This window comes from Podospora pseudoanserina, chromosome 3 (genome assembly GCF_035222485.1).
Source record: "Podospora pseudoanserina strain CBS 124.78 chromosome 3, whole genome shotgun sequence".
Taxonomy (NCBI): domain Eukaryota; kingdom Fungi; phylum Ascomycota; class Sordariomycetes; order Sordariales; family Podosporaceae; genus Podospora; species Podospora pseudoanserina.
In genome coordinates, this window is record NC_085922.1 from 559,448 (window position 1) to 579,801 (window position 20,354).

Genomic DNA, 20,354 nt, shown 5'->3' on the forward strand with positions numbered 1-20,354 from the left:
AGGTCTCACAACCAACCGTATTCCATGTCCGCCTGCTCTCACACTGCATGAGCAGGCACCGGTTGGCTCCTGACCCAACGATGCCAACATCAGCCAAACGACTGGTCCCAGCAGCAACAAAAAAACAGAAGCAGTTGCGTGTAGTGTAATGTGTAAGCCTGAGTGGAGTAGTAGTTAACTCGTCGCCCTTCCAAATTTGGAGCAAGGCGGAAACTCGGGTGCAAATCCCGGCTCTGGCAGTTCTTTTTGCTTTCGGTTTTTCGTTTCTTTGTTATTTATAGTTGTTCAATTTTTTTCTATAAATTAGCAAGGCCAGGTACGACCGCCAAGGCCACGTGTGACCACCACTGTCATGTTGTTTCTGAGCCAACTATGAAGTTTTCAACATGAACGTTATGCTGCTACCTCCAAATGTCTGCAGCTCCCGTGGGTATACACACCTCAAGAAGTTTCCTCTCAGGGCCGTGATGTAACCGCTCTTTCCTTTTCCTCCTCTTTGAGCTTCCGCACTCTTCTCTCCTCTCGCCATCCAGGGCCCCATTTGGTCAAGACCCAGAGGATAGGAGAAAATAACACGAGAACTAGTCCCCAGAAAGTAAATGTCCATCCTCTCCCCATAACCCTCAGCATGTACTCGATCACGGCCGTTCCACCAGCGCCAAAGAGACACCTGACGAGATTCATGGCCGCTACGGCGGTGGCGGGAGCTTCAGGGTACAAGTCCACAAGAAGAGTATTGAGTATCGAGAAGGACCCTGTTACACAGAGGCCGATTAGGAAGACTAGTGCCAGTGGTCCTGCAACATGGGTTTCGAAGTGAAGTACCCAGCCATAGCAGATTACAGCCGCTACTCCGGCGAGAAGGAATGGTGAAGCTGGTAGTATGCGAGCCTTTTCTATCGGAAAATTCGAAAGATCGTCGCCACGCTTGTAGTCAATGGTGAAGCCTATCTTGCGGGCTATTCGGCGGTAGTTGTGGTCCAGAATGTACCCCTGCATGACAGCGGCAAAGCAGCATCCGACTCCATAGGGCAGGTAGCATAGACCGAGCTGAAGGTCACTGTAGTGATAGATAGCTTCAAGCTCGGTAGACAGTGTTGCCGCAATGAGAATGAACACCAAGTAGGTCAAGGTGCCGTAAAACAGAAGAAGGGCGAGGTCCTTTTCGAAGGCCACCTTGAGTGTATTAAATGGGTTCGGAAAGCGCAGCTTTTGCTTGGTGCGGGCGCCACCCAATGATTCCCCATTGCGCTTCCGGCGGCGAGCACGACATAGGTCGACGGCCGTCATGTTCCACCAGCTCTGGGCTGGAATTGAACCATTGCCCACCACGTTTCTGCATGTCTCAGGCACCGTCAGGGCGTACGGTATGAGCCAGACCGCGGCGTAAATCATACAGAACCAGAATATAGCTGGCCAGCCGAGGTACTCGGCAAGGAGACCTCCAAATACCGGGCTCAGGGCAGGACCAATATTGATGCCGGCGCCAACAATTCCCATGTATTTACCCCTCTCGGCACTGACTGCAACGTCCGCAATCACAGCAAAGCTAAGAGCTACTGTCCCACTGCTGCCTGCACTCTGAACCATCCTCAAGACCAGAAGCGCGGCAAAGTTCTTCTGCAGAGCTAGGCCGAGGTTGGCAAAGATGTAGATGACGAAGCATATCAAAAAGGCCGGTCTTCTGCCAGCGGCATCTGCTAGGTCGCCAACAAGGGTGGGGGCGATGGCTTGAAAGATCATGTAAGTGGTCAGGGTGAGATTGATCATACTGACCGAGACGTCAAGATCCCGAGCTATAGGCACCAGAGCCGGAAAGTATATATTTGCTGTCATTCTTTCTCGGAGGTTAGCTAAGCAAGCACTTGTATCGGATTACTCACCAACTGGGAGGCAGTGTGGTGGTGACTTACGGTGAGACGAAGCTGGAGAAAGCGATCATGGTCACGATCCATCGTTTCGTACTTTTAGAGAAGACACTATAAGCTAGACCGCTGGGTACTTGGGCCAATGCTTCTGGATCTGAATCAGATGTGGTGTCGTTGATGTTGCTCGAGCTGTTGTCTGCTGGCCGGCCATCACCGGCATCTTCGGCATCGTATTTTTGACTCTCTTGTTGGAGCGGCGGATCTTGATGAGGATCCATTATGCTCGGTAGGGTCAGGCCTCACGGGGGTAATGTGAAGATAAGATGAGATGGACAGTCAAGAAACATGGAGGATGAGAGGAATTACATCAAGTAATGAATCATGCTCCACCGCTGCCTTCACTACCTACTCAACGCGATCAGCCGGCCTTGCAGGACGGCGGCAAACCAGAAGAGGTTAAACGGTGCCTGCGCACAATCGGTCGCCTTGCAGGAGATAGTCCCTGGGCCCAAACTTTTGTCGGATAAGGGCGTGGAGGAAGGAAGGCCTTGTTATTCCCGAAGCTTGGTAATGGCAAAGATGGTAACAAAGATGAGCCTCGAAAGAGGAAAACTGTAAGTGAGGCGGACTGCGGCTTCGGGCCCACATGGCAGGGAAGATGCTAAGCTTCTAGTTCTTCAAGTTGGAAGGATGTGCCTCGAGCCGTGGGTACTCCGCCGGCCCCAGCACCGAAGACCGCCACCCAGGAGAAAGTCGTATACCCATCACTGTCGTCATTGAGATCTCATTGGGGACCATATGACTACAAACAATGGAAAAGCGGTTACGTTCAAGCAGGTAAGTTAATGTGATTGTGGACTCGGGCACTACCGAAAACCGGAATGGAGGATGGGCCTGTATCTCAAGGTAGTGGTACCTGAACGGGAGCTGAAGAACGCCATGACCAGCCGAATGAGGACCGAAAATCCGGGGTGAAGCCGAATAGTGGGTCAGCAGGCTCGGTTCTTGGCAAGGTTTCGCCCGCCGAGACAGCCAGCAAGCCACAAAGCTTGGGCCAACTTCGTCATCTCCCAAACCGCCAAAGCCACGTCAAGCAGTTGCCGGCGATAGCAACAACCCGAACTTTCGTTCACATGGCTGACCTTACCACAGCGTTCAACGCCCTTTTGAAGGGCCGAGAGGCTCCTCCAACCAAGCCTTTTAATCTGGATACGGCCGACGAGTTCCTAAAAGAAGCCCACAGGATAGTATGTCTCCGACAACCCTGAAGCTTGACCCCTGAGCTACTCCTGTTCGTCTCTTTAACACGCAGCCTGAGCATAGAACACCCTTATTGCCCGTCTCCATTCCGAACTGCGTAACCTGAGACAGGCCTATCTTTCCACCGCCGCCCCGCGCAAGACTCACCTCCGCAATGCCTCCTCCCAGCCTATATTCCTCACCGACCGTGACAGAGAAGAGATCGACGCCAACGCCAAGATGACGATTCGAGATCTCAATGCTCGCATCCGCGCGCTCGAGGACGCCGAGAAATTGCGCCAGAGCACGGCGGCAGCGCTTTTAAAGAAACGGTTCTCCCACGGACTTGGCGCTTTGGGTTCTTGGGCAGCTGGTGGAGCTATGTTGGGCAAGAGCAAGGAGCAGGAGATGGCAGAGGCTGCGGCGCATCAGCTGGAAGCCCACAGAGACAGTATCATCTGGTATCTCTCAACTCGCTTACGGGAAACCATTCGGACACAGCAGCGCATGATGGAGACTCGCTTGGCCAGGGAGCTTGAGAAGAACAGGAGTGTGCTAGCCAGGGCCAAAGGCTCTGTGTTGCTGGCCTCTGGAGGGGGCTACACTGCCGAACCATTTACTGCAAAGGCAAGGCCGAATGTGCATAATGCCAGTCTAGCTGCTGAAGAGGAGCAAAGGCCAAAGCCACGCCTTGATAACGACCTTACCGAGGATCAGATTCAGATGTTCGAGAAGGGGAACCAGGATATGCTTAAGCATTATGAAAGCACACTGGATAAAGTCAGGTACGAATCTATCACAGCCGAGGCTTATAGACTCAACTGCATGCTGACAATTGAACAGGACTGCAGAAAAGTCACTCATCGAGATTGCCGAGTTGCAGAACTTACTAGTTGGCAATCTCACTGCTCAGTCGGCTCATATCGACCAGTTGGTGGCCGAGTCGTTTGACACGACGGAAGGTATTGGGAAAGGCAACAAAGAGCTCAAGAAGAGCACCTCGAGGAGTAGCCCTGCTCGATACACTTTCTTTGCTGCCGCAGGGCTATGTACCGCGCTTGTTCTTTGGGACTTGATAATTTAGCCAAATGTATTTCAACTTGACCCCTTGCTTGGAAGGTAAAACCGAGGACCTGACATTTCAATGACCATATCTAATGAAGCAAGAGTGGTGCGACTCCTGTCCAGCACACTTCTGTCCAGCACACCTCTATCCGCAAGTACAAAATCATTCATATTCCCAATGCATGTCCGTAATGCTCATGCACTTTTCTTCTCCACCCCAGCGTTCACATGCTTAACCATCTAAAGAATAACCCAAGGCACCCAAGAGTCTCTCGGAGGTACCATTACAGACAACTGTCAAAACTCGGCCATTGGCCAGAAAAAGCTTTTCGAAAGGAAGAAAACGACGCGAAACAGAACTCCATGTCCCACAAACAACCCAGACTGACTGGTTCATTTCGGAGCTGTTTGGGCAAAAGCCTCAACGGACAAACCAAACTCAACTCATGACAAGTCACGCACAACCCTGTCAATGGCCTTGGCCACGTACTCGACATTTCTGGTGTTCAGACCAGCCATGCTGATGCGCCCGTTCTTGGTCATGTAAATGTGGAAGTCTGACCTGATCTTCTGGACCTGAGCTTCAGACAGGCCAGTGAAGCTGAACATGCCGATCTGGTCGGTGATATGGTTCCACTGGCCAGGCGTGCCCAACTCTTCCAGCTTGGACCGCAGGGCCTGGCGCATGGCAATAATGCGGCCAGACATGGTGCGGAGGTTCTCTTGCCACTCAGCAAACAGATCCTTGTCGTTCAGCACGATCGAGGCAATGCGGGCGCCGTAAATCGGCGGGTTACTGATCTCTGACCGCTGCAGAATGGCCAGCTGGGAAGCTACACGGGTGGTGACTTCGGCAGCGTCCGGTGCTGGAGGGGCCACAAAGTGGAAGCAGCCAGCACGTTCGCCATAGAGACCAAAGTTCTTGGCAAAGGACTGAGCGATGACGAGCTCGAAGCCCTGTTCGACAAAGTAACGGATAGCACCGGCATCGCGGTCCAAGTCACCCGAAGCAAAACCTTGATAGGCCGTATCAAAGAATGGGAAGTGCTTCTTGGCCTTCATGAGCTCAGCAATCTCACGCCATTGCTCGGGAGTGGGATCAACACCGGTGGGATTGTGAGCACAGGCGTGCAGGAGGATGATGCTGCGGTCCGGGGCATTGGCGAGGGAGGCCTTCATCCCCTCAAAATCCAGGCCCTTGGTCTTCTTGTCGAAGTAGGGATACTGCTCAATTGGGATGCCGACATTGGTGAAGATCTGGTGGTGGTTCGCCCAGGTAGGGTTGCTGAGGTAGAGCGTGCGGTTGGCGCCATTCACCTTGTAGAATCTGGCAAGGAAAAGGGCACCCAAGTGGACGGCACCAGTTCCTGAGATGGTCTGTACAGAAGCTACACGCTTCTCGGCGATGGCGGGAGCTCCGGTGCCCAATAGTAGCTCGGCCGCTTTGCTGGTAAGCGACGCAAGACCAGCAATGGGGAGGTATTCGTGGTTCGCTTCGGGGTCGTTGCGTAAAATCTCATCGGCCTGGTTGTTCCGGCTGGTTAGTGACTGGCCGTCTGTTGTCTAGACTCCTTGGGAGAGACAATGTGGGGGAGAGCTGTGGTTCTTGGGAATAGCGGGGCAGTAGCGCTAAAACCGGGGGCCTTGCTCTGAGCACCCTGCTGGCTGGCAGGAGAGCTCTTCCCGTTGGGAAGAGCCTCCCGCCGTCTCCCCGGCTAAATGTGAAAGCAGCAACGGTGCTACAGCACAACACCACGGGCAGCAAAATAAGGAAAAGTAACACACCTTCTTGACAACCGGGAGAACCCACGGCTTTGCATTGTCGTCGCGGTACGCACCGATTCCCTAGAGTTGGACGAGTGGTCAGCTTGCGAGCTGCAAAGACGTGGAGAGGTGTCACACAGCTCTGACGTACGAGATCTACTTTGTCGGGGCTTTGGTCCGCCTTGTATGCCCTCATGAGGCCAAAGAGAGGGTCTTCGGGGGCCTGAGGCACAGCCTCGGCGGGAAAGTTTGTTATTGATGCGGGAGACATGTGGTTGGCGATGGTCTGAAGTCGGGAGAGGGAGGTCGAGGTGGAAGTTGATGGGGAGGAGGAGACGGTGAGACTGGGTGCTTTGGACGACATTTTGAACGGTTGGAGGGGTGGTGGCTTGCGGTACCGGTGACAGTGCGACCGCAGTTTTGCGTGGTAGGACTCGGCGGCACAGCCCGCAATTCAATTGCCCGACAGCGGACAGTCAGTCGGTCAGGATCTCTCGTCCTTACTCGCTTCCAGGTTGTGATGCAGCCACTTTGCTTCTTCCGTCTGATCGGAACAGGGTGACAGTGCGATTCATGCACGACCGTCGTTCGATTCGCCGTTGTAATCAGGCACTTGCGAGCCTACTTTAGTGTGGGTGCCGGTCTGTGTGATGTGTAACGTTTTGCGAAACGTTGGGGGCAGGCTCGTATTGGCACGGCAAAGATAAGCACAATTAGAGAAAAGATGAATGGTTCAAACAGTCTGGGGAAAAAAGACGATCTGGCCGGGGAGGTGGGCGCTGAAGCTTCTTTGTAGAAAGTTGTCCGTCAAGGTGCATGTGAAGCTGGACAAACGACCGAGTCCCGCCGAGGCAACTGTCATGGTCATCGGCCCATGATCGTGGTAAAACCGGTGGACCGTTTCCGTCAACAGCTCGCCGTTGGCGCACACACATGACGGGGAATTCGTCCACCTGGTTTCCACCGGTCTACGCAGTATGTTCGACCCCTTCCTCTCCAAGACCTCTTAGCCAAGGTGCCCGTTCGAATTACGTGATAGAGAAGCCACGAGACGCCTTGAAACTTCCATACCAGGATCGAAGCTCCATCCAAGTTCTACCCTTGATGGCTAGCAGCGGGTTGGCTTCCTTCCAACCAAGGCCTAGTGCCATCTTTCAGATTGCTAGCTGCTGCAAGGGGGATCATCTTTCCCGCCCCGCCCGCTTTCTCCAGCTATCGGCTCTTGCGGGAGTTGTGGAGGAACTGGAGAAGAATCAACAAGCACCGGTGCTTGTTGGAGACAAACAGGCGGTAAGAGCTCAAAAAGGGGTCATATTGGGCCGGGATGGTGACAGCTCTCGGCCAGGCTCGCTCATGGCGCTATTTTTCAGACGTTGCAGAGCTTTCATTGACAGACTGCCTGTCCCTCCTGCAGGGGCTGGTGTTTATCCGACAAATGAAGCAGAGCCTTTTTACCTCATGTTAATCCCTCTCGAGCAGACGACATCTGTGTGAGTGGAGAAGAAAAAGCAGAAAAAATACGGTCCAGACTCGGGATTGAGGGTTGCACGACAATAAAAGTCTTCGCCCCGTTGCGACAGATAGGATAACTGGCCGTCCTTCCGAGATAAGACATATGCAGCTCTCATAGATAGGATCCAACGATACGGATTAAGTTGCGACTGGTTGGCGTTTCATCAGTTGTAGTCCAGGCCGGCTCAGTCTACCTGGCACCAGGTGTAAGCACATACGATGAGGCATGTAGGTGAAACGGCTTTTGGTGGCGTCACCAAGCCCAAAAAAGCAATGAGCTGGGGAAAGCTGGACTTCCATAAGGCAGCCAACCAGAAGCCAAGCGCATTCAAGCTGACCGCCTTGTGCGGCTGATAGACCTTGAGTGGGGAAGATATTTTCTGCCGGGCGGACAAGATTTCGTTCTCTCAACATCCATCGAGTCCGTTCCTGGTGCAGCCTTCTACTCTGTTCAAACCATTCACTCGATCCCTGCTTCCCAGTCAATCCCGCCGATCCTGATTGTGTCCTTCAAACAGCCCACCAGAAGCCACAACTTAATATTCGAAAGCACCCATCATCATCGTCACCGTTTCAAAATGGCGTCTCAGGAAAGGAGCATGCCGTTCATCAAAAACTTGGCTTCAAGCGGTTCGTAGCCCCTTCCTTCTGTCAAAGGTAAATAGTGCGGGCGACCTGCTAATGGCACCAACAGACCGTAAAATCCGAACATCGGCGCTTGCCTCTCTTCATACCTTCCTCTCGTCCCGCCAAATCTCTTCGTCTCTCACCACCCTCGACATCCTCAAACTCTGGAAGGGTCTCTTTTTCGCCTTGTGGATGTGTGATCGCGCGATTCCTCAACAAACCCTCTGTGCCGAGCTGGCCAACCTTATCAATGTGCTTCCTCGCCATGCTGTCGTCCCCTGGCTGCGCGGCTTCTGGGCGACCATGGCGCGCGAGTGGACAAGCATCGATGTGCTGCGCATGGAAAAGTTCTTGCTGCTGGTTAGGAGGGTCGTCGCCAGCGGGTTCGAATGGATGAAGAAGGGAGATGAAGGCAACAAGAAGAAGAGCGGGAAAGAGACTGCTTGGGATATGCAAAGGGTGGACAACATTCTTGATCTGTTGAATGAATGGCCCTTTTCCCTTGAAGATGAAGCGCGGGTGGAGCAAGGAACAGAAAAGGAAGAGTTGGTGCCCCAGACGATACCCGTAGGGTTGAGGCTGCATGTACTGGACATATGGGTGGATGAGGCTGAGAAGGTCGGGCTGTTAGAAGCGGACGATGTCGAGGCAAGCAAGATCTTACAGCGCCTTATCGATCAAGTGGACGCTTTAGAGCAAGCCACAACGAGACCAGCTGTGCGCATCCGATCTAAAGATTCTCTGGGGGATGAGCGTCTCCCAGGCAACCGCAAGCCCGCGGTTGAAGAGGATCAAACGACGACAGATGGCGGGGATGGAGGCGACTGGGATGGTTTCGAGGACTAACTTCATGGAAATCTAATTATCTGATGGAGCATAGAACGCTTTATGCCAATTTGTTGATTCTTCGTACTTCAAATGCCGCAACGTATGCTTGCATCTCACGCCAGACCATGTATAGAAAAGAGTACTTAATCCCCGGCGTGTAGATCTAATGCCGAAGTGAAGAAAGAAACAAAACACCTGCCTCGAATCTACTTAGAAGCTTGCTCGTTCACACCGCTGCCTCCACTTCCATGGGTATATCAAACTCATCTCATCAGTGCCTCCAGTTCATTATCCGAGCCCAACCATAAAAGAAAAAAGAAAGCTAATCACAACACTACGCTATCACGCCAGTAGCCTTTCACTTGTTGTGACTTTGTCCCAATTAAGGGGGCCGGGTGCCTCGAAGCAGCCGTTTTTGGACAGTGTCAAGCCCAAGCCTTGATGGATCTCGGCCTGGAACGGCTCAAATGGTCTCGCCTCGCCATCAATGCTTAGGTAGCCGCCCTTTCCTGCATTGCGTGGTATGAGACGGTATGCCGAAATCTTGCGGTAGGTGACCAACGGACTATCGAAGAACTCGCCTGTATCGACCGCCATCTGGAGGCCCACAGACTTGAGTGGGCTGACATCGCCCTGGGTGATGATGAGATCCATGAGTCCATCATTTGCAAGGGCAGCCGAGAAAAAGTTGGCATCGGGCGCCATGTAGGCCATCTAGACACCCGCAAGGTCAGTTTGAGTTTTCAACATATCACGGGGGTCGCCTATTCAAAACTCACGTTTCCGCAGTAGAAGCTACCAAGTTTTTCATAAGGCACCAGTTCCCATCCCTCAGGGAGCTTGTCCATGACGGTACCATACTTGAGTGGTGGGAGGCCCGGGCCACCGTCGTCCACTGCCGCACTCGGGGATGGGGATGATGATGTCGTGGGGCACCCATCGGCGTCTGTTCCATCGCAGGCTCTGGATTGTCCGCTGCCGTTGCTCGCTTCGACGTCGGTGCTTCCCAGCGTGACGCGCTCCCGGTAATGCCGTTTCACGCTTTCCTTGTGTTCGATTTCAACCTTGACGGCAATATCGCAGGGGTATGTCTTCTTCTGCAGAACCAGCATGAGGAAGCCAACAGTGAAGCGGGCGGCTCCCATCCAGCGCAAATTCTCGGTTCCCAGGTCCAAGTCGGCAATCACGCCCAGGGCCTGGCTGAGGAAACTGACAAACCGCTCTTCGCCCTGTGTGATGCTGACCAGGTCCAAAGGGGTGGGGATCCCCTTGATGATGGCCAGCGCCGCCAGGGTCGGCCGGTGAGTGCCGTAGAGGTTGCAGCTCATTGCATTTCCAGAACCGCAGGGGATGTGGCACACGGCAATCTTGGACAAAGCCCGGCGGGCGTCTGGCCGTTTTGCCAGGCCGTTGAACACCTCGTGAGGTAGCCCATCACCGGAGCACGGGATCGCAATGTCATAATTGTCGATGTCCAGAACTTGGGCCAGATCCACTGCCTCGCCTGAATATGTTGTCCGAACGATCGTCATGGGTATACGCGCCGCCTCAAAGATAGGCTTGACCTGCTTGTCCCAGATCTTGTCGGCCCCCCCTGGTCCAGCATGAGGGTTTACCAAGACCCAAGCACGCTTACGGCGGACGGCAGTGCCGTAGGCCCGCTTCAGGAGGCTCTCAACCCATTTTATCATATAGTCGTCTGTCTGCTCGGCAGTCTGGGCCGGGACGGCAAATTTTAGGTTGCGAACCACGAGATGATGCGGGCTATCTTCATGAGCATAGTCCACTACGAGCCAACTACGGTCTTCCGAAGTCTCCGCCCAGAGAATGGTGTAATATGGAATGCTGCTTGGTGTGCCTTTCTTCGTTCCTGGTCATTGGGTTAGCATATGCTGTCTTGTTCAACACTGCTCATCTATCTGTACCTAGACTGGGTAAACATGATCGGCTGGGTTTGGTTACCAATTGGTCTGCGCCGGTGTCAGCTTTTGATAACTCTCATGTGCCCAAGAGCTTCATTTAACAGTGCGGGCCTACCTGGTATAAGAAGAGACTCGGGCCCAAGAGTGAGTGTAACTCCCGGGGAGAGGACAAGAGCATTGTTCAATTCCTGACCAGCGGCCTCGACGACTTCCGGGCTTGCTGTCTTGGCTGGATTCGCCATCGCGTCCTGGTCCATCGTGTTGGTTCGCGTTTGTTTGTTCTGGAGATTAAAATATACTGCGAAGGCCCGTTTCTCAGCAAAAGACGGCGACCAAAACAATGCGCGCGGTCCACAGAAGAGAAAGTGTCGCCAACAACAAAACAGTGCAGCAAGGTAACAGGGACGGCAACAGACTAAGGGCAATCGTCAGCGGATGATCCTTTCCCCACAGACGTCGGGTGTCGCAAAGGTGATGGTCTCCTCAAACCACCGCCCGCTATCAATAACACAACACGGCTGGGGAATAAAGAAGAGGCTACGGATATGGGGGATCCCAGGCTACAAAGCGGGCCTGTGGTGGGTTTAATCGACTCGCATTTTCGCAGCGAAAACCGCCCCGGGTTCAGAATGCGAGGGTTCCATCATTAACAAATCGGGAAGCTCGGAAATTAGCCCAGAGCGCGCCGCCAGCCTGGGTTGTGTACTGTTCAAGGAGCCACCTACATACGACACAATAATACAGACCCTGTTCTATTTTTCATCTTGATGTATGCATTGTGCCACAAGATGAGTGTCGCTGTCTCATGCAAACCACAACATTCTCACCTGCCCATCTGCAGACAGCAATCAATACTACTGTACTGCATGCGTCTGTAATGTCGCTTTTGTTTACCATCAAACTACCATGATCAAACCCAGTTGAAGCTGCATGGCCCAGCCTACATCAGCGCCCACCACCGTTGCCCATTTTTACCAATAACTAGTGTTCCAGAAACAACTTTTCTCGGCCGCTTGGTAGTTTCTACAACCTCTTCTTAGGCGAGCTCTGTCTTCAGCGCTTCTTGAATCTTGGGGGCCAGAGACTCCAGGACACCGTCCATCGTCTTCTGCATTGTGGCCACGAGCTCCTGAACCTTGACATGGTTCTCATCTAGAGCCTGGGCTGCCTTGAGGCACTTTGCGGCCAACACGTACTTTTCTGCATCATTATGTTAGCAAGCCGAAGCTTTCCGTTCATCACTGACACGAAAGACTTACTCCTGCGGATGTAGACCTCAAAGCCCGCGATCTGACCCTCAATGTTCTTGGGGCTAAACTGGAGAAGTGGCTCCAAGAACTTCATCGCATCTCCCAGGGGATCCTTCGTCTCGGCGAGCTTCACCCCGTTCGGGTCATCATCCTTCTTCTTGACTTCCTCCTCCTTATCCTTCTGTGCCTTGTTGGGGTTTTGCTTTGCGGCACGTTCTGCCGCTTCCTTCTCCGCCTTCTGTGCCTCCTTCTTGGCCTTCTTGGCCGCCTTCTTCTTCTCGGCAGCGTCTTCCCCGTTGGCGTTGTTGCCATTGGCGCCGTTCACGCCTTCTGGTTTGTCGTACATGGACAGGTAAAGCTTCACGGCATCCAGAGCAGCCCGGAAGTAGAATGGATGCTCCCTGAGCTTGTCTTCCCAGCGAATCATGTCCACGTATGCGCGGACTTGACCCTTGCGAAGAGAGAAACTGTGGAAATCGAACTGGTCCTCCTGCCAAATGTCGAAAATGTTCAATACAGTGTGATAGCGCTTCAAAGCTAGAGCCACGTTTCCGCGACGCTGCCACGCCTCGCCATCCTCGGTCAAAAACCACATCGCTTGCATATCAATCAAGTCAGCCAAGGGGCCGCCGACAGTCTCGGCCCTTGTAAAAAGGCCGAGTGTGTTGAGGGCCTTCTCGTTCTCATTGTTCCTCAGCTGGTATTTGGCGGCCTTGGTGTTGATGTAGCGATCCTTTGTATCAAGTAGGCGAGCTTGGTCCATGGCCTCGGCGGCCTTCGCGATATCGCCTTGGTGTTTGAAAATTCTCGCCTTTGTCATTTGAAAATCGACACTCTTTGGGTCCAACTGGATGGCCTTCTCGACATACTCGAGCGCTTTGGTAAGGTCGCGGCTCATGTGATAGTTGTAGTGCTGGGCGAGGAAGAAAAGAGCAGCCCCTACTCCCTTGGAGCTGTCGCTGCTGGCTTCTGCGTTGGAACCCTCGGCTTCTTGGAGGTACTCTTCGGCCAGCGAAGGAAGAGTATCCTTTTTGAAGGAGTCAGAGTACAAGTGCTTAAGGTTGGCAAATGTTGATGGGACACCCTTGTTGAACATCAGGGACAGGTATGCTTTGGCTGCAGCTCGGAACTCGTCGCCTGTATCAAGAGGTCAGAACAGCTGTTTCATGGGCCCAATGTACAAAAGCAAGGGACGAACCTGTCAAAAAGTCCAAGGGCAAACGACGAGCAGCATCAGAGCGGGGATACTTGGCAGAATATTCATCAAAGATGGCCTTTTGCGCAGCCTCATCCTCGGCAGTCAGGCCCAACACGTCCACCAAGCGCCTGTAGTAGTCGGTGTGGTCTGGGTTTCGATCAATCAACGCCCGATATGCCGTTTCCGCCTCCTCCTTCCGTCCCAGCTCGGCAAGATAACGGGCCCGTAGCTCCATAACGGCCAACCGATCCAAGCACTTTTTGCACTCTTGCTCCAAGTGTTCCAGGGCCCGCTCTGTCTCTCCTTGCTCAGCAATGATGGAGTTTTTGTAAAGGAGCGCTTCCGAGTTCTCAAAGTCAGTCTTTGAAGGGGCCACCGACACGGACTTTTCGTAAGTGGTCAAGATCCTCTCAGCTTCCTGAAGATTGCCCTCGAGATGGTGAGCAATAGCCAACGCGGTCCAGTTCTGACGCAGTTGCGGGCGCGCCTTGAGCATCGCGAACCTGCTTTGAACGTAACCTTCGTAGTCGCGGGTTTGCACCTGGAGGATGGCCAAGTCGCGCTGAATCTGTTGCGACTCAGGCTCGAGCTTGAGGGCAAACTTGTAGGCCTTGATAGCCTCCTCAAAGTTCTTGTTGGTACGGTACAGGATGCCGTACACATGCCAGCAGATGTGTGACTTGAAGTCAACCTTGAGAGCTTCCTTGGCCAGGTTGAAGGCCTCCTCTGTTTTACCCTGTGCGTTCATGATCAGGGCTTTCATCGACATGGTGTCGCCATGCTTGGGGTTCCTTTTCAAGATCTGCTCGGCCGCCTTGAGGCCCGCTCTGTATCGCTTCTCCTCATAGTCACGAATGACCTGGCGGAAGAGGTTGGCCTCTTTGGTACTGAGTATTTGTGGCATCGGGACAGATTGCGGGGGTTGGCTACGGTGGTAAGCCGGTGGGGGAGCGGTTCGAGAAGAGAGAAAAGCGGAGGACAAGACGGCTGCCGGTTGGTGCTTGCTATGTGCGACAATGGGCGGAGAGAGGGGATGGAGCGAGAGTGCACCGGCGGAGTGATGCCAACTGCGAATGCCAAAGGTCAGATGTCAAGCTAACGCAACCAGTGACAGAAATGCTTTTGGTGGGGCCAAACCGACAGAGAGGGTGCCTCTTCGATTGGAGGTTGCTTGTAGAGCCGGCCTGTTTTCTGCGGTGCTGTTTGTCGTTGGTAACGTCAAAAATCGTGTGGTCCGCGGGATGCTGGAGATGGTGTTGCACTTCGCACAATGCGGCGGTCGATCAATGTGGGCTGCTTGGCTAGTTGAGCAATCAGTGGGAAGGCGCGGTCCCTCTTGACCCCACCATTGCCCGCCTAAAATGCCCCCCGGGCTCGGGGCTCTCGGCAGCCACCCGGGAGCTTCAAAGCTTCATCTGAGCTCTCCCGTGCCTGGCAACCCGGCGGGGAGCTCTCTCAGCCGCCGGGATCTTCACGGGGCAGTAGTTACTAAGAGTTGGACTTTGGTTCACATGTTCTACATACTCATACAGCCACAACATCTGTCGTGGTACGCCTTATTCTTACATCACTTCACTTGACCCTGCCGCTTCGGGCTATGACGCCGTATGGAGCTTTCGCCAGCGAGCAAGAGCATCTTCCCAGCTGTTTTCGATATCACCGCATCTTTCCCGAACAATTCCCCAGCTTCTTGCCCGGACGATGTTTTCAACGCCCATTTCCTGCCGAAGTATTGTCGCCAGCTGCTCGGTTCGCGCCTCTCGTGGGAAGAAACGTGACGAATATGGATCCAACCTCTCGTCCACAACACGCTCCCTGTTTTTCTCTTTTTCTGTCTCCCTGAGAGTGGCTTCAGGGTCATCGGGATCAGGGCTCGTGGCCACCAAGGTGCAATAGCTCAACACATCGGAGCGGGACTGCCACGACGGAAATAGAACCTGGTTCTTGAAGGTTTCGCAGGAGCTTGCATCAATCTGCCGTGTGGCTGGCCGCGCCAGGCGAGAGGTGGAAGTTGGATCAAACCCCGCTCTAGATGGTGTTGCTAAGGCATTGAGGTTTTGTGTGATTGTGTCATCAATGGTGCCCCTCGACAGCCGAAGAAAATCTGAGGCTCGGTGTTAGCCAAGGTTTGGTCTTGGTTTGAAGAGGCCTACCTCGAAGGACAGTTGTCGAGAAACAAAACTGCGGCGTGAGCGGTGGCAACGAGGATGGTTGGGTCATTGGAACAGATGTGTGAGGTCTTGGAGCTGGGGACGCCGAAGGAGAAACAGTCTCCTGCGATGGAGCTGCCGGCTTCGTCCATAAAACACCCGCCACCTTGTCTGACACGCGATTGCTTGTTGATGATGGATCCAGGGCGTCGGCTCCAGGACGATTTGCCCAAACTAGTATCTACGTTTATAATGCTGATCAACAGAAGCTCTGCCGTGTCTGTTTGATAGATGCTGGACGCTGACGTGCACGTTGTGCTTGTCTTCCAGGTTGGATTCGGAAGTGGCGTCACCCCGCGTTTGGCGTTGGACGACTCATAAATGCCCCGTGGATCGCTCTGGCCCATTAGGACTCGGGAATTGCCAATCACATCGCTCAAAATCCGGTAATTCATAATAGCGCGCTGGAAAGTGCCGAACACCAAATCAACGACACTCCAACTTTACAGACCCGATGTTGTAACAGAGACTTCTGCCAGCGACTTCGCACCATCCACCTCATGTGTAGCCACTGTTCGCAGCGGTATGTTGAGACAACCTACAGAGAAATGCCTGATGCCTGAATACTGAGCCGGGGGCTTGTCTTGGACACACTCTCTCGCCGAAAGGTCCTGAACGCAGAGCAGCATCCAGTCTAAATCTCACGGCAAAAGACATAGGGGCGAGGAACGAACAAACTAGATATTTCTAACTAGGTGCACGTGCTGCAAACACCGACACTCGAGAACAGACATCACATCCTCACGTAGGCTAGGGTGGCCTGGTGGTAATAACGTGGCAGACACATGCGTCTGGGAGCCGTTTCAGGCCTCAAATGATGGTAATCTCTCGACAATTTCAGCATGTCTGGCTGAGCGGCCATCCATTCAGCTGAAACAAATTTTCTCCACGCCTAGGCTATGATGGAGTAAACGAGACCATCCTGGATACGGATAATGTCACACGCAACGAATGAGGTAGAGACAAGATTGAACTGCACGGAATTTGGTTTGACAGCTCGCCTCCTTAACGAGTGGTGGGATCAGGCAGAGGCACCACACCGAGGCCCATATGCCAGTCTTTAGCGCAGCACATCACAAGACTTGACATTTCCCGCAACAGAGAACCTCCCACTGGTCCTCGACCAGCAGCTATGCCAATCATCCAGACGGCATGTCGGCTGCCCCCAGCCAGCCAAGCACAACAAGCGCATTGGTGACCAACTTCCTCCTTCCGAACTACTTCCTCATCTTCGGCCCGTCTGTCGAGGGAGAGCAACATGGCTACGTGCTCGATGGAATGGTCAGATATGGCCAGCGAAATCACTTCGTGGCGTTGAACATTGGTCTTAGCCCTATGTCCGTCGGAACAACAGGGCGGCTCAGCCGAAACAAACGCTGCTCCAGACATGCAATCCTCACTCGAGAGCAAGCCCATCTGCATCTGCAACGCTGACGTGTCGTCAAAACGTGCACGCTTCTAGAAGAAGGCTATTGCAGGGCAGGACAAGTCGACGACATTTTGGACGGCTCCCTTCATAGCCATGTACAGCGAGGCTCGACAATCACGGAGTGAGGGTCAAGTATTCAATGATGGTGTTGATGATGATGATGGCCCTCCCGTCTAGCTCCAGGTCACTTTCTGTCTGCTACTGGTAGGTAGAGATACCTATCTGTGTCCGGACGGACGGGGAGGAGGTACGGTATTCGAGAGGCTTGGCCCCCCTCTGGCAGTACTGGCCTAACCGGGCCGCAAAGCCGGACCGATTTGAATCTGGCACTCCACAGCGGCACCTTGCGCGATCTGAAAATATGGCATGGAGACAACCATGGGCCGACGCATATCCTCCGAGTCGCTTCTGGTATCAAGCTCCGCACAGATGCGCTAGGTCCCAGCCAACGTTGCATTCTCGACCCAAGCAGAAAGCCAGCGTCGTCCACGGTTCTCTCACGATCCCGGCTTTCAAATTTCACGGATTGCATATGCACGAGAGAGAAACGAGCCATCGAAACGCGTCTTGGCGCCGTGCAGACAAGACAGGCCACAGGCGATCGGCGCGGCAGGCAGAGGCGAGCAGCCTAATATGCCACGTTGAAATCAGCCAAAAGTCCATCAATTTGGCCGATACACGCCGGTCCCTGCCCAGATAGCAGAAACGTACTATCGTGCCAAAGAAACGGGATGCTCGCCCGGGACGGAGGCTGGGGGAAAGAGGTAGAAGCCACCAAGAAACCATCTACAGCACCACACACCCACAACTACCCCAGAGATATCGAGGGTAAATGGCAGTCCCGGGAGTGGCCCCCTTAGCAGCATACACGAAGACGGGTCAGCAGCGGGTAATGTTTCTTCGCGCCTGGTGGTGCCGCCATAGGTGATGCTCTTTGTTATCGCGCAAGCGCTCACGCGGTAGCTACTCTGGGGGCTGTAGTCGTGCCCGCTGGGGATTCGATCATTCACCCTCCACCCTCGGCAAGGCAGGCTCATGCAAGCTGGAGGCGAAGCCTGCTGGTCCGCAGCGGCCAGGGCCACAACCTCATGGTCGTGGTGACGGTCGAGGAAAGCACACCCGGTAACATGTGAAGTGGGGGTTCTCGTGCTGCTACTAACCTCACTGACCTATCTTTTTGCCTCGTAGGCTCTCTCGAAGCCGTCATCTCAGATGAAGACATCACTATGGTCTGCCAGCCCGGGCACTCGCCCCTAGCTAGGAACCGGAACACCTCCAGAGGATCCCAGCTCAGTACAGCTTAAGGTCCAACAGTTTTCTCAAGCTATCTGATGTAGCAACAGCCCTCGCCATAGTCTGTTCTTCCGGGACCAGGCGGAGCTGCACAGTTGGCATGTTTCATATGGGATAAGAGGGGAGAAAACACGGAGACATCTGCATGCCTCTCCGGCGCGGCTGGGGAAGGAGGCAGCTGGCGATCTTCTCCTGCTCACTGGTGGTTGAATTTGCGAGAGCACCTGCAGGTCGACAATTTGAGCCCCGGCATTTGATACTCTCTTCCTCGGCCATCATCGTGGTGGTTGTGCTCATGCGTGGCGATATGGGTGCACCGGCTTGCGTCTTTGGACCATGTCCTGTGATATTTCATGACAGTCTCGAGCAACAGGGCAATACTGGAATATGCCCTGACGAGAGCCTCGGGTGCCTCATTAGGATGCCTCATTTCTACACAAGTTATCAGCTTATGCATCGAGATGGGAAGGATGGGGGCATCTTGTGAACGGGGCCTCTATTCTATTAACCGACCCGTTGAAAGGCCGTGGGACAGTAAAGACAGAACCCCGTGTTGAATCCCAGGCCATTTTTGAGGCCTGTGCCGTATAGAAGAGTTGTCGAAGTTGGGGTCTTCATTCCGGGCCCGAGGTTGTTGAACAGGCAAGGCCGGTCGTTGATTCGGAGATTTACGCATCTCGCGAGCCAACGAGATCAGAAACCGCAGGATTGTCCAGCACAAAAGATATCTCCGCATTTTGGTGCTCCGACTTCCACATTGGTGATCACACAAAATGACAGCATTTAGTCAACGGCCACAACAATGGCTGGCTGTGTGTTGATGGAAATGACGTTCTGAGAACTCGAGAGTATACATGAACAGACTCGGCTTCTGCCGGTGGGCGAGTAATCGGTTGTCAAAACTGAGATCAGCGCCCCTTGTCTGGGGGGAAGGTTCGCTAATCGGCAGTCAACACCGTTTTTGTCGGCTCCAATTGCATTAGCGAGGGTTCGAGAGGAAATCCGGAACTTGGGCACCATGAGCCGTCTGAAGTCATCAGAACCGGGTCCCCTGTGTGGACCGTTGACCATGGTCGAGCAATTCCTGGCTCAGGTGGTCAGGATGTTGGAGCCTTGGCTTGGCCTGCCTCAGCGAGCAGCTCATTTCACCTCCAATCTCAATTTTCATCTCAGATTCTCACTCAGAGTCTTTTTCCTTTTCCATTTTCAGCCTTCGGTCTCGGTCGCGTGGTCGCCTTGCATCCACCTCACCTCTTCCGACCTCCCCGACACGGCCACTTATTGCACACCTTCTTCTTACGGAGGAGGCTTGAATTACACGAGGGCCTGTGCGTCCCCTGCCTCGGCTTTCCAAGTCTTGTCTCGAATCTGACATCCCCAGCGACGACTCCAGCCGGGCGGGTATCGAGACTGAGGCACAAGCATGTCTCTCGTCTTGCAATGAGTCCCGTTCACACGTGTAGAAAACGTGACGGTTGAGTTTGGACCAGAATAAACGTGTTATTTATGGCCAGCGGTAGAGATACTTGATACACGCCAGTCCACATGTATTTTAAGCCGTGGTCCACTCTCGTTTTAACCAAACGTTCAAACGCCCAAACGGTCTCGCTTGTCATCCCCAGGATCCACACCGCTGATCCACTCGTTCATGCTTCGACATCAAACTCGCTCGCTCGCTTCTGCCCGTGCCGGCTCCAGTGAGGGAAAGGGGGCAAGCGACCTTGATCTCTTTTCCCCAAGGCCACCGTCTTGGGCAGTAAGGACGACGATAGCAACCTGCTGTAGAGTGACCAGAGGGCACACTACTATATGCAGCGATGAGCAGGAAGGGGTATGGTTGGGGCTGTGGTGTATGGGCAGCTGTGGTTACTGGTCGCAATTCATGCCTCTGCCGCCCCCATTGGAGAAGAGGTCCACTTCATTTTCCAGCGTCACCGATCCTAGCCAGGGGGAAAGTCAAAACAGCCTGTTTGGCCTGGGTCACCGTTAAGTGAATTCTGCCCCACGGTCTATGCAGCCGGGGATCACAGGAGGGGGCGGCTCAGGGGAAAAAGAGGGCAACAGAGGAGAGGGAGGCAAAAACGGTCGTGTTAAGCTTCTTTTTGGTCGCACAAGAGGCGCCGCCCTTGTGCTGGCCGGAATTCATCGA

The 20,354-nt window shown here is 53.8% G+C and overlaps 8 protein-coding genes and 1 non-coding gene across 9 annotated transcripts; 4 read left to right on the forward strand and 5 right to left on the reverse strand.

Annotated features, from left to right (window-relative positions):
* Positions 1-156: 156 nt before the first annotated feature.
* On the forward strand, positions 157-239 carry QC764_0048360. Its single transcript has one exon. It is a non-coding gene; the product is annotated as a tRNA-Gly (tRNA).
* A 51-nt stretch (positions 240-290) lies between these two features.
* On the reverse strand, positions 291-2,716 carry QC764_301760 (uncharacterized protein). Its single transcript, XM_062945300.1, has 2 exons — positions 1,914-2,716; positions 291-1,837 (listed from the first exon to the last, which is right to left on the reverse strand). The coding sequence occupies exons 1-2, from the start codon at positions 2,144-2,146 to the stop codon at positions 457-459; spliced, it is 1,614 nt and encodes a 537-aa protein (XP_062801247.1). The 5' UTR covers positions 2,147-2,716; the 3' UTR covers positions 291-456.
* On the forward strand, positions 1,460-4,327 carry QC764_301770 (uncharacterized protein). The gene is made up of 6 exons (XM_062945301.1): positions 1,460-2,180; positions 2,237-2,482; positions 2,542-3,115; positions 3,192-3,892; positions 3,951-4,197; positions 4,275-4,327. Exons 3-5 carry the CDS (start codon positions 3,002-3,004, stop codon positions 4,189-4,191), a joined length of 1,056 nt encoding a protein of 351 aa, XP_062801248.1. The 5' UTR covers positions 1,460-2,180; positions 2,237-2,482; positions 2,542-3,001; the 3' UTR covers positions 4,192-4,197; positions 4,275-4,327.
* aat2 (Aspartate aminotransferase, cytoplasmic) lies at positions 4,195-7,748 on the reverse strand. The gene is made up of 3 exons (XM_062945302.1): positions 6,088-7,748; positions 5,958-6,017; positions 4,195-5,696 (listed from the first exon to the last, which is right to left on the reverse strand). Exons 1-3 carry the CDS (start codon positions 6,298-6,300, stop codon positions 4,617-4,619), a joined length of 1,353 nt encoding a protein of 450 aa, XP_062801249.1. The 5' UTR covers positions 6,301-7,748; the 3' UTR covers positions 4,195-4,616.
* Positions 6,370-9,056, forward strand: QC764_301790 (uncharacterized protein). The gene is made up of 3 exons (XM_062945303.1): positions 6,370-7,676; positions 7,806-8,078; positions 8,143-9,056. Exons 2-3 carry the CDS (start codon positions 8,027-8,029, stop codon positions 8,919-8,921), a joined length of 831 nt encoding a protein of 276 aa, XP_062801250.1. The 5' UTR covers positions 6,370-7,676; positions 7,806-8,026; the 3' UTR covers positions 8,922-9,056.
* LCB4 (sphinganine kinase lcb4) lies at positions 8,900-11,416 on the reverse strand. Its single transcript, XM_062945304.1, has 4 exons — positions 10,941-11,416; positions 10,829-10,873; positions 9,683-10,773; positions 8,900-9,617 (listed from the first exon to the last, which is right to left on the reverse strand). The coding sequence occupies exons 1-4, from the start codon at positions 11,080-11,082 to the stop codon at positions 9,246-9,248; spliced, it is 1,650 nt and encodes a 549-aa protein (XP_062801251.1). The 5' UTR covers positions 11,083-11,416; the 3' UTR covers positions 8,900-9,245.
* Positions 11,417-11,564: 148 nt separating this feature from the next.
* QC764_301810 (uncharacterized protein) lies at positions 11,565-14,177 on the reverse strand (the record flags this gene model as incomplete). The annotated part of the gene is made up of 3 exons (XM_062945305.1): positions 11,565-12,025; positions 12,085-13,212; positions 13,274-14,177. 3 exons carry the CDS (start codon positions 14,175-14,177, stop codon positions 11,862-11,864), a joined length of 2,196 nt encoding a protein of 731 aa, XP_062801252.1. The 3' UTR covers positions 11,565-11,861.
* A 691-nt stretch (positions 14,178-14,868) lies between these two features.
* On the reverse strand, positions 14,869-15,946 carry QC764_301820 (uncharacterized protein; the record flags this gene model as incomplete). Its single annotated transcript, XM_062945306.1, has 2 exons — positions 15,427-15,946; positions 14,869-15,377 (listed from the first exon to the last, which is right to left on the reverse strand). Exons 1-2 carry the CDS (start codon positions 15,491-15,493, stop codon positions 14,869-14,871), a joined length of 576 nt encoding a protein of 191 aa, XP_062801253.1. The 5' UTR covers positions 15,494-15,946.
* Positions 15,947-19,274: 3,328 nt separating this feature from the next.
* On the forward strand, positions 19,275-19,684 carry QC764_0048440 (uncharacterized protein; the record flags this gene model as incomplete). Its single annotated transcript, XM_062940370.1, has 2 exons — positions 19,275-19,533; positions 19,599-19,684. 2 exons carry the CDS (start codon positions 19,275-19,277, stop codon positions 19,682-19,684), a joined length of 345 nt encoding a protein of 114 aa, XP_062801254.1.
* Positions 19,685-20,354: the final 670 nt, after the last annotated feature.

What these genes read in the sequence shown, in the direction of transcription:
- QC764_301760 (XM_062945300.1), bottom strand. Translation starts at nt 2,146, where the DNA reads ATGGATCCTCATCAAGATCCGCCGCTCCAACAAGAGAGTCAAAAATAC. An exon ending in TTCTCCAGCTTCGTCTCACC is followed by an intron (nt 1,838 to 1,913) that starts GTAAGTCACCAC and finishes CCTCCGAGAAAG; the next exon opens with AATGACAGCAAATATATACT.
- QC764_301770 (XM_062945301.1), top strand. Translation starts at nt 3,002, where the DNA reads ATGGCTGACCTTACCACAGCGTTCAACGCCCTTTTGAAGGGCCGAGAG. An exon ending in TAAAAGAAGCCCACAGGATA is followed by an intron (nt 3,116 to 3,191) that starts GTATGTCTCCGA and finishes GCCTGAGCATAG; the next exon opens with AACACCCTTATTGCCCGTCT. An exon ending in AGCACACTGGATAAAGTCAG is followed by an intron (nt 3,893 to 3,950) that starts GTACGAATCTAT and finishes ACAATTGAACAG; the next exon opens with GACTGCAGAAAAGTCACTCA.
- aat2 (XM_062945302.1), bottom strand. Translation starts at nt 6,300, where the DNA reads ATGTCGTCCAAAGCACCCAGTCTCACCGTCTCCTCCTCCCCATCAACT. An exon ending in GCCCCGACAAAGTAGATCTC is followed by an intron (nt 6,018 to 6,087) that starts GTACGTCAGAGC and finishes GTCCAACTCTAG; the next exon opens with GGAATCGGTGCGTACCGCGA. An exon ending in TTCTCCCGGTTGTCAAGAAG is followed by an intron (nt 5,697 to 5,957) that starts GTGTGTTACTTT and finishes CGGAACAACCAG; the next exon opens with GCCGATGAGATTTTACGCAA.
- LCB4 (XM_062945304.1), bottom strand. Translation starts at nt 11,082, where the DNA reads ATGGACCAGGACGCGATGGCGAATCCAGCCAAGACAGCAAGCCCGGAA. An exon ending in CGAGTCTCTTCTTATACCAG is followed by an intron (nt 10,874 to 10,940) that starts GTAGGCCCGCAC and finishes ACACCGGCGCAG; the next exon opens with ACCAATTGGTAACCAAACCC. An exon ending in ATCATGTTTACCCAGTCTAG is followed by an intron (nt 10,774 to 10,828) that starts GTACAGATAGAT and finishes CCCAATGACCAG; the next exon opens with GAACGAAGAAAGGCACACCA.
- QC764_301790 (XM_062945303.1), top strand. Translation starts at nt 8,027, where the DNA reads ATGGCGTCTCAGGAAAGGAGCATGCCGTTCATCAAAAACTTGGCTTCA. An exon ending in CAAAAACTTGGCTTCAAGCG is followed by an intron (nt 8,079 to 8,142) that starts GTTCGTAGCCCC and finishes TGGCACCAACAG; the next exon opens with ACCGTAAAATCCGAACATCG.